At 50.0% G+C, this 11,566-nt stretch overlaps 1 protein-coding gene across 1 annotated transcript in view; it reads right to left on the bottom strand.

Annotated features, from left to right (window-relative positions):
* The window catches only part of LOC311350502 (disks large homolog 5-like), a 46,007-nt gene that overhangs the window by 2,357 nt on the left and 32,084 nt on the right, over nt 1-11,566 (bottom strand). Inside the window, 11 exon segments of the mRNA XM_084470521.1 lie at nt 19-128; nt 702-811; nt 1,089-1,216; nt 2,643-2,786; nt 4,249-4,439; nt 4,801-4,971; nt 6,248-6,396; nt 8,172-8,358; nt 8,761-8,928; nt 9,454-9,587; nt 10,700-10,862. Of these exon segments, the coding sequence (XP_084326647.1) occupies nt 19-128; nt 702-811; nt 1,089-1,216; nt 2,643-2,786; nt 4,249-4,439; nt 4,801-4,971; nt 6,248-6,396; nt 8,172-8,358; nt 8,761-8,928; nt 9,454-9,587; nt 10,700-10,862 (1,655 nt within the window).

The following is an 11,566-nucleotide window of genomic DNA, read 5'->3' as shown; positions in this document are numbered from 1 at the left end:
GGCCGCGTGTTTACTGACCTGTGAAAAACTTGCTGTACTCTTGCTCAATCTTCTGGGCACTCTCAAACTGCTCCTTGGAATGTTTTTGAGAAACTTTGTCCCGCAGATAAACTGGATCCTTCTGCTCCCTGGTTAAGGACACAGGAGTGAGTGAGTCGGTCAGCACCCCCCCCCTCACACATCCCCCCACCCCACCACACACACATCCCCCCACCTCCCCATCCACCAACCCACCTTCGAGCAACACACTGGGCCAAAGCCTTTAATGAAGTGTAAAACTTTCTATTTTGATGTACTGTAGGTCATTATGGCCCGTACAAGAACAGGGGACAGACAGATGACAGTATTCAATACTATATATCAAATGGTTTGAGATTAATCTGCTTTCAAGAGCTGTAAAAAATATCTATATCTATACATGTATATAAAAATAACATATATACATACATATACAGTATATAATTACATTTTATTAAAATTGTATGTGTGCATGCATGTATGACCAAAGTGCAACTACAAGCCAAATACATCAATAAATAAAAAGCAATCACAACATTGGCATGTATTTGTTTGTATGTGATCTGTGTCTACATGCAATGTTCAGTATGTATTTCTCTGAGGTGAGCCCAAAGTCGAACTCCATCCTGTTGTATAAAAGACGTGGGTTTTGCATGGCGCTTGGTAAACAAGGTGCTACTTACTTGATCTGCTTGGCGTTCTTGTAGCGGATGAACACCACAATGGGGTAGATGTGAACACTGTGAAGCCTCTCGATAGCGTAGGAGGCGATGTCGAGCAAGCAGTGGCAGTCCTGTTTTAGAGGCGGGAAAAAAACAAACAAACCAAAAAAAAACTGTTGCAGAACATATCATGTTTGGAGACACCTGCTGATGATACCGTATTACATCACACTTATTGACATTTGCCAGTTACAGGAAAGGTATTTCTCTTCCTGTAACATCCTGTTGACATCTTGGATTAGACATCTACTGTTTCAGTCTTGTCTCTTTTAGTGCAGCCCCAGCCATTGGCTCTGATAGTCTGATCATGGGGAGGGGTGGGGGGGAGGGGTAGTGAGGTGGCAGTACCTTTTCACTCATTTCCTTTATAGAGGCGACGGTGGTCACGTCAAAATGTCCGCTCCGCCGCTTGTAGTCGATGAAGAGGCAGTCCTTGACTCCGCGCTCGATGGCTTGCTGAGAGGCCTTCATCACCTCTGAGGACGACAAACAACACAAAGACACAGTGAAGACACAATGAAGACACTATGGAGACGTGTAGATGTTCTGTAGAGAACCTAACCGAAGGAGGACGATAAACAGAACACAAAAGACACAGTGAAGACACTACGGAGACGTGTAGATGTTCTGTAGAGCAGTGGTTCTCAACCTTTTTGAGTCGCAACTCCCAATTTAACATGCACTGCTGTCCGCGACCCCCACACACACACACACACACACACACACACACACACACACACACACACACACACACACACACACACACACACACACACACACACACACACACACACACACACACACACACACACACACACACACACACACACAAAAATGACATTTGAATATTCCCTCTGAAAAAAAACATTCGAATTACTATTTGAATATCTATATTTGCGCATTATGTCAATGACGCGCATTACGTCAATAACAGGACAAACTAATACGAGACATAACTACTTGTATAGTTTGTTTATTTAAGTTTAAACATATTTGAGAACATATTACCTACACAAAAATAAGTAAATTAACTAATGGCCAAGACCGCCGACCTCGCTCTCGCTCGCTCACTTGCTCTCTTTTTCTCTCGCTCTCTCTCACTTTTTCTGCGCATACTGGTTTAAATAAAGAACAACAATGAAAAAATGCTGAGTGCTGATCAAGAGTTTTGTGCAAGCAATTTAAGGTACAGACTCTTGTCGCTTGACTCTTGTCTGTTGCCTTGTAGTGTTCTGGTCGCCCACTCGCAAAGCAGACAGCCGCACTGCGGCTGCCGCGGGTGTGTGTTTTTCCACATTTGAATATTAACTTTCACCTTTGAATGTCTGTTTTTCAAAACTATTTGAATATATATTTGAATAATTTAGAATATTCGTTGACAGCCCTAGTGTCTGTATGTGTGAATGAGAAGGGCAGACATGAGACTAGTGGACAGGTTCGTTGTTGTTGTTTTGGTGTAGTTACGGCTGACAGTAACTGGTTTTGAGTAATAAAATGCCTGTTTGAGCCCAACCGCTCGTCGTCCTTCTAACGTCCGGTCGGACGCTACATTCATTTTTATAAAAATTAAATAAATAAATAATAAATAAATAAAATTATATTTTTCCAAAATGATTTGGCGACCCCCAGAAATCATCTCGCGACCTCAATTGGGGTCGGGACCCCAAGGTTGAGAACGGCTGCTGTAGAGAACCTAACCAAAGGAGGAAACAATTATGTGTCTTTCCGTCGATTTAAGACAATATGTAGTTAGTTTAAACATGTATGGCTTATTATACTTTATATTGTCATATGTTGTAATATAAAAAATGATGAAAAAAATGTTGATGGAAAACTGCTAAATAGTTAGAATGCCACTGATGGCGGCGTTTCAGGTGGCGGCAGGGCGGCGGGCCAACGCACCGAGCACACATTTGCAGAACTTCCCCGGGGACTCCTTCACCAGCATGTCCTTGACGGGGTCGCTGAGCGGGCCCAGCACCAGCACGGGCCGCCGGGACGAGCACTCCACCTTCTGGACCCTCTGGTAGGCCAGGCTCAGACAGTCTGGAGCGCCGCAGAGAGACCCAACACACATGAGGACGAGACACGGAGAGAGAGAGACAGAGAGACCCAACACACATGAGGACGAGACACGGAGAGAGAGAGACAGAGCGACCCAACACACATGAGGACGAGACACGGAGAGAGAGAGACAGAGAGACCCAACACACATGAGGACGAGACACGGAGAGAGAGAGACAGAGAGACCCAACACACATGAGGACGAGACACGGAGAGAGAGAGAGACAGAGAGACCCAACACACATGAGGACGAGACACGGAGAGAGAAAGACAGAGAGACCCAACACACATGAGGACGAGACACGGAGAGAGAGAGACAGAGAGACCCAACACACATGAGGACGAGACACGGAGAGAGAGAGACAGAGAGACCCAACACACATGAGGACGAGACACGGAGAGAGAAAGACAGAGAGACCCAACACACATGAGGACGAGACACGGAGAGAGAGAGACAGAGAGACCCAACACACATGAGGACGAGACACGGAGAGAGAGAGACAGAGAGACCCAACACACATGAGGACGAGACACGGAGAGAGAGAGACAGAGAGACCCAACACACATGAGGACGAGACACGGAGAGAGAGAGAGACAGAGAGACCCAACACACATGAGGACGAGACACGGAGAGAGAGAGACAGAGAGACCCAACACACATGAGGACGAGACACGGAGAGAGAGAGACAGAGAGACCCAACACACATGAGGACGAGACACGGAGAGAGAGAGACAGAGAGACCCAGCACACATGAGGACGAGACACGGAGAGAGAGAGACAGAGAGACCCAACACACATGAGGACGAGACACGGAGAGAGAGAGACAGAGAGACCCAACACACATGAGGACGAGACACAGAGAGAGAGAGACAGAGAGACCCAACACACATGAGGACGAGACACGGAGAGAGAGAGACAGAGAGACCCAACACACATGAGGACGAGACACGGAGAGAGAGAGACAGAGAGACCCAACACACATGAGGACGAGACACGGAGAGAGAGAGACAGAGAGACCCAACACACATGAGGACGAGACACGGAGAGACACTAGGACACGGTCACAATGGTCCTTACCCATTACAGACAATGGTTGTTACCTATATTACTACACTACTGCACTAACGATTAACACAAATAATACTTGCCTGTTATCTAAAATCTTGCTTTGTCATCAGCGGCCATTGTGTCAAATAGGTTGACAGTTTTGCCCATAATAATTTAGGAACTAATACTTTGGAGATTTAGCTTAAATCCTTTGTTGGCAATGGTGGCTATTTTTGAAAAGTGGTTGATTTATTTTTTTGTTTATTCCTAAATTTAATCATGACTGTTAATCATACTTTAGCCCTTAGACTTTTATTAGCTTAAATCCTTCCTTGGCACCCATTTGGCTCAAACAGTTGGCAGTTGGTGTGTGTGTGTGCCGTTCGGTCTTCCCACCGTCGAGGAGAGGAATGGAGTCGGTGCTGACGGCGTCCAGGGCCACCGTCTCCTTGCTGTCCTTGGAGCTGCTGCGCTTGTGTTTCTGCTTCCGCCGGAAGAAGGAGCGGCGGGCGGCCGCCGACAGCGTCTTCCCGCCGTCCTCCTTCAGCTCCGTCATGCTGTGGCGCCGGTGGAACTCCTGGTCCATCCTGACACACACACACACACACACACACACACACACACACACACACACACACACACACACACACACACACACACACACACACACACACACACACACACACACACACACACACACACACACACACACACAGAGCAAGAGAGGGTGCTTGGTGTGTTTGTGAGGGGGAGAGTCCTTTTTATACTGGTACGAATGAGATTATGGGTCAGGTCAATGTTAATATTTCAGTAACCAGCAAGAGAAAAAATATCAAATACATACATGAAATATATCACTGAAGCTAGTTTTCATTATTCACACATGCATGTCCGTCTGTCTGTATGCAACATTTATGCGCATGTGTGCCGAGTCCCAGCAGCGCTCACATGTACTTGCTGGGGATCTGCCCTCGCTGGATCTGCTGTGCGTTCTCGTCCAGCTGCCAGGCCATCCACGTGCCGAAGCTGCCCTTTGGTAGGGACTCGTCCACGTGGAGGATGTCGTCCTTCTTAAAGCTCAAGTCCCCCGCCGCCTCCCCGACACGCTCATAAAGTGCTCTGGGAAGAGAAGGAGGAGGTGGTGGTGGTGGTGAGTGAGGTGGTGGCGGCCAATGGGAAAATGTGGGGGGGGGGGGGGGGGGGGGGTTAGGTTTCGGAGGTGGGTGGGGTGGTGATGTGAGTGATGGACGAGGTGGTAATGTGGGTGGGGGTGGGGGTGGGGGGTGGTGGTGATGACAGGTTTGGGTGGTTGGGATGGTATGTGGATTGAGGGTGGTGGTGGAAGGGGGTGCAGTTGAGGGTGGGGTGTCATGGAGACGTGCACGGGAGGACCGACCGAGGATTTGATTGCGGGGTGAGTTGGGGTGAAGGGGTAGTGCGTGCGGCCAAGATGAATGGAGAAGGGGGAAGGACAAGGAGGGGGTGGTGAGAGAGAGAGAGTGGGAGAAGGAGAAAGAGAGAGTGAGGGAGGGAGGGGGGGGGGGAGGAGGAAGGAGAAAGACAAGGAGGTGGTGAGAGAGAGAGGGAGAGAAGGAGAAAGAGAGAGTGGGGGGGGGGGGGGGGGAGGAGGAAGGAGAGAGTTACTTAATCCATCAGCTTAATGCACAGTGCTGCATTTCCCCTCGTAAGTCAGCCTCCCTCCCCTCCACCCCTCATTCCCTCTCTCAGGCCCCCCCCCCCCCCCCCCCCCCCGAGGAGGCCTATGGGTGACAGCCTGCCCAATCCCTTCCCCTATTTACTGCACATGACATCCCGGGCCCCGCTCGTCCCCGTGCGACGTGCAAGCGAGGGAGGCAGCTGGCGGAGACGCAGGGGAACAGGTTGAGTGGGGTCTGCGGCGACGTGTCTGCCTTTACAGAAGAAAGCGGCTTCAGAGCCCCCTTCCTGCCTTCCGCTCGTCTGGTGCACGGCAAACTTTTCCCCAGTCACAAAGTGGGCGGCGGCGGCGTGACTTGGATGTCGCGTCGTGACAGCGAGGGAACATCATGAAAAGGGGCGGGAGGTTGTGTTTGTAATCTTCACGGTGAGGTGCCCGGGAGGCTCACAGGTTCGATCAGGGAGATTGGGGCGTTGCCACCGTGGGCCGTGCTCAGCGGTGCCTCTATATATAGGGCCATGGGTGCGGGGACGGAGAGGGGGGGGTACTTTGGAAAATTGCTATGAGCTCTTTAGGGTGCGGCCACAAATAGCCCCTTACAATGGTGTGTGTGTGTGTGTGTGTGTGTGTGTGTGTGTGTGTGTGTGTGTGTGTGTGTGTGTGTGTGTGTGTGTGTGTGTGTGTGTGTGTGTGTGTGTGTGTGTGTGTGTGTGTGTGCACTCTCTCGTCTCCCCACACCTGATATAGAAGCCGTCCCCCGGCGTGTCCTTCAGGGTGCTGAAGTCTGCGGGCCGGTGCTGGACCCGGAGCGTGACCGTGTCGGCGGGCTTCAGCATCTCCACGTACACCTCCTCCGCCGTCTTGCTCCTCATGCTCACCGAGTTGTACTGCAAAACAAACGGCGAGATTAACACCGACCACCAAAGTCAACGGGAGACACCGTCACAGACGCGCTCCCTACACCAACACGGCGCGCTCTCCTCGCTCTCTGAGTCTGGGGGGGGGGGGGGGGAATTATTATCTACAAACGGCCCTCGACGCGACGGGACAGAAGAGCGCGGAGAACGGCTCCTTCCGAGCTTCGGGTCCTATTAAAAGTTGTTTTCCCTGTATTGATTTTCATCAGGCAGGCGATGGTGGGCTGGGCTGGGGGGAGGGGGGGCGGGCTGGGGGGAACCGAATGAGTAGGAACTTAATGGGGATGGGAAATGGGGTTTGATGACAAACGGCGTTGTTACGCTTGAAGACGTGTGTGCGTGCGTGCGTGCGTATTGTGGCGTGTGCGTGATGTGAGAAGCCAGGATTGGCCCTGGCCGTGATTTTACTGGCTGCTAGGCCCATCACTCACAGCCAGAGAGCGGGCTGGGGGGAGAGGGAGGGCGGGGGAAGAGACAACAGGCGATCAATACAGATCGGTGATTGGCAGAGAGGAATGGCGATTGCTTTTGGCAGCAGCCGCCGCGGACTCAGTGGCTGCCCAAGCGATCGATCGTACGAAAAAAGTTTTGGGGCAGTTGGACAACGGAATCGCCGATTTCGAAGCAGCCTACTTCAGTGGAGATATATTGGAACCAAAACGTCAACAAAAAATATACAAAGAACAACAAAAGAGCCCTTTTGTCTACTCCTTAGTGCTTTGATTCCATCTTCTGGAATCTACAAAGCATCCCCTGGGGTTGGGTTCAATTAATAAATGAATTATTTATAAGTTGTTTAGCAATCTCATTCTTTTTTTTAGCAAACGAAAGACTAAAAAAAACACAGCGAAATGAAAGCGATCTGAACTCTGAAACATTGTGACTGAGCAGGTGGGTTTAGGCATCTCGGGGCCCAAAGATATGCCTACAGGCTGTTGACAACGGGGATCGAACCCAGTACCTTTCAGCTGGGAGTCGAGACATTCTAGTTCTCACAATATCCTGCCCCCATTCCAGAGATATATATAGTATGTGGGACTGAATCATCTTGAAAATGTCATTCCTATTTAGTCTTCTGATTTGATATGACTTGATTGATAGTTCTACAACGTTTTCTAACTAATTGACACCATGTTTAAGAATTTGTCGGTTTGGCAACGTTTTGTTAAAAAGGACGACAAAACTGTATGTCTGCATATCATCCAAAAACGTTTTTTTCAGTTTGTCTGCTTAAGGATGCTGTGTCACCCTTCATTTAACGCTTGAAAGGCTTGGAATGTGATAGATCAGAATTGGCACCTTGGCACTCATTGCAGCACCCTCCATTGGGACCCATCCATTATTAAAACAGAACATACGGTAACTCAGATCTTTTTTTCTGACGTGTGTTGTCCGTTCTACATCGCCATGCTGCCAGACACTCCTTGGTTAACCCTTAATGGAGTTCCTTGAAACTCTGCCGTAACCGAGTCGTATTCAGACAAAGAGCGGATCTGAAACCTACCGTCATCATCCAACACAGCACCAACGTGATATTTAAGCTACTAGATATCTAAGCTACTAGGCTACTAGATATTTAAGCTACACCTGGAGTAAATCTAGAAACACACACACACACACACACACACACACACACACACACACACACACACACACACACACACACACACACACACACACACACACACACACACACACACACACACACACACACACACACACACACACACACACACACACTTTACCTCCAGGATGAGGTCCCCTGGCAGCAGGCCGTCGGGCCCTCTGGCTGGGCTGTCCTCCTCCAGGCTCTCCACGTAGACCCCCCGGAGGTTCCCCCCACACAGCGTCACCCCCACCTCCACCCCGGGCCGCCGCACCGTCACCAGCCGGGGCTCCCCCGCCCCCTCCCGGCCGCCGTCACAGGGCCTTCTGGGTAACACAGAGGGAGGGGTGGGGCGCAATAGGGGACATTTCAGCTCGTGATGTTTTGATCCACAGCGACTTACAGGTGAGGCAGAGGATAATTAAATCGTGTGGTAAAGGCAAAAAAAAAAACTGGCTACACAAGCAAGTTTCTAAAAAAAAAAACATTTAAATAAAGTGGACACATCGAGAGTTATTGGTGTTTCCACTTTTGGTCAGTATAATCATATGTTGAAGTGGATGCTGAGTGCTGGAGGAGGCATAAGTGCATAGCAACACAGTAATATTCCACACAAGTGCAACAACAACAAAGTCCACAAAACATGAGCTTATCATTAAACCCACACTTCACCACCTGCGCCTCGGAACACGACGTGCGCCGCATGAATAAACCGGTGGCTGGCTGACCTGATGCAGCTGCTGGGGCTGGTGGTGGGGGAGGTCTGCTTGGAGGAGGGGGTGAGCGTGCCCTCGTCCTGCTCACTGAGGGTGTCCACCGCGGGGTGATTGTCCGGGATGGGGGTCCCGCTGGGAAGGGGCGTGGTCGGGGTGGAGCTGACTGGCTCCAGCCTGGAGCTGTGGTGAACACACAAATTCAATCAATCATTGAAATCAATATTATTAATGAAGAAACTAAGAAAATGTATATACATTTTCAAATGTAGTCTAATTATTATGGCCAAGCTTTCTTTTCACCGACTCTCTATAGATTACCTACTGATGAATTTCGAGTCATGGGTCTGTAGACAAAAGGATCTTTAGGAGACCTGTCAATCAATCATATATTATAAATATCTGAAACATGTCTCCCGCGACCCCATTATGCATTTTAGGCGACCCAAATCGTGTCCCGACCCCAAGGTTGGGAACCACCTTACATACACTAGGGAACCACCTAGTGTATGTATGTGAATGTGATTAGGAGACAACCTGCTAATGAACGTAGTACGGCATTAGCAGCCAGCTACATTGACTAGTAGCTCCCAGAGAGCAGTAATGATTTATATGCTGCAACTGTAAGAGCACCAGTGGGAGACACACTGGAGATATGTGTGTGTGTGTGTGTGCGCTTCTTGAACACGAGTAAGTAGGAAGCAGCACCTGGAGCGGGAGTGGATGCCCAGCTGGTACATGTGGGGGTTGTACTGGGCCATGATGGTGACGGTATCACACTGCTGGCCAATGATCAGCCGCGCCTGCTGCTCCGTGGCGATCCGCAGGTTGATGCCATTGAACTGTTGAGGGGGGGGGGGGGGGGGAGGGAGAAAGGGAGGGCGAGAGGGAGGGCGAGAGAGAGCGAGAGAGCGCAAGCGAGAGAGCGAGAGAGGGCAAGAGAGGGCAAGAGAGCAAGAGCGCGAAAGAGAACGAGAGGGCGAAAGAGAGAGAGGGGGCGAAAGAGAGCGAGAGGGCGAAAGAGAGCGAGAGGGCGAAAGAGAGAGAGGGGGCGAAAGAGAGCGAGAGGGCGAAAGAGAGAGAGGGGGCGAAAGAGAGAGAGGGGCGAAAGAGAGAGAGGGGGCAAAAGAGAGAGAGGGGGCGAGCGAGCGAGACAGGAGGAATAACATTTAAACGTCTGCTATGAATGAATAACTTAGTGCTTGTTGTTCAAATACTGTGCACTTGACAATAAACTTGAGTCTTTCCCTAATCCGTGCAGGGTTGGAGGGTTGAGGGCTGAGTTTGTTTGCTCTCAAGCACACAAACACAAAAAACAGATGCAGCGATTTTTATTGTTTCGTAAGCCAAGTATTACAGCCTCGATTCTGAAGTGCTCAAGCCTGGCTGGCGGTACGTATAGAAAGTCACTAATGCATATTTATAAACTGCCAGCCCCCATCCTCTGTGATATTCATCACAAGGCTGGCTAGGCTGCCAGCGGATGGGGGTCCGCCCACGTCGCCATCGCCATCCAGAACACCGCGGATCAAAGAGCATGCGGGGATAACTAAGCCAATGGCATTGTGGGTAGGACCAGCTGGCAGTGCCTGTACCTCTCCTGATTCAAAACGCCAGTAGGAGAACGGTATTAAATACGCCGTCATCAGAATTAACCTCCCAGCCTGCTGGAAGCCCCCATAGCAGGGGAACCCGAACTTCCTCATTTCATGATTCGTGACCCCGTCTATTGCGGCACCGGTACCATTTGAAAAGAAATACATTTCCATACATTTTACGCATATTATTCATCAATACATTTACAATTAATACAACTTTACTTTCAATAGTATTGGGATAGAAAACTTTTGTCCCCATCCTGACCCACAGTTTTTAAACCCCTCTCTCTCTCCCCCTCGTAGCACTAGAGCCTTCTCCCCTCTCTCGTACCACCAGAACCTTTGCCCTCACGTACCTCCAGCAGCTGGTCTCCGTACTCCAGCCCCGCCTGGTGCGCTATGCTGCCCCCCGTGACCTTGGAGACAAAGATGCCACCGTTCTCCCCGCTGACGATGGAGATGCCCAGAGGCTCCGCCCCCTTGTGCACCACCACGTTGCGCGGCTCCTCCAGGTAGGGCCTAACGGGGGGGGATGGGAGGAGAGGGTGACTGATGGAGGAAACAACAGGGTTTCAAGGGGAGCAGTAAGGGAGTGACTTTGTGAGGGTGTGAGAGCATATGGGTTGTGTTAGTGCAAGCGAGTGCAGAGTGCTCAAGTCTGTTTGTGTGCAAGTGTGTGTGTGAGAGTATGTGAAGAGTTTGTGAATGAGAGAATGTATGTGTGGAGTGAGTATTTGAGCGAGTTGGGTTGTGTGTGAGAGATTAAGTTTGTTAAATTTGACACAGTGTGTGTGTGTGTGTGTGTGTGTGTGTGTGTGTGTGTGTGTGTGTGTGTGTGTGTGTGTGTGTGTGTGTGTGTGTGTGTGTGTGTGTGTGTGTGTGTAAGAGTGCTTGTGAGTGTCGAACAGTTAGCGTCCAAGAGTGTGTGTCAGCTTATAACATTGTGCATGTAAGTGTGAGCGTGTAAGAGTGAAGTTGTAAGAGTGAGCGTGTAAGAGTGAGCTTGTAACTATCCCCAAGTCCTGCACACAAACATGTTCACCAGCACACTGGTCAACACGCAGCTTTCCACCACAAAGACGACACAAAGCATCAAAGGAAACGCATGCAGGACGTTTCCTTGTAGCAGATTAAACCTGCATGTGCAACGTCATCCAGAATTGGCTTTTGACACACTACATGGCTTCAGGAAGAAGAAGGGACAGAGGAGGGGATTAGCAGCC

This window comes from Micromesistius poutassou (assembly GCF_964030765.1).
Source record: "Micromesistius poutassou genome assembly, chromosome: 7".
Lineage (NCBI taxonomy): Eukaryota > Metazoa > Chordata > Actinopteri > Gadiformes > Gadidae > Micromesistius > Micromesistius poutassou.
The sequence above is the reverse complement of the archived record's forward strand: the minus strand, read 5'-3'. Positions and strand labels throughout refer to the sequence as shown.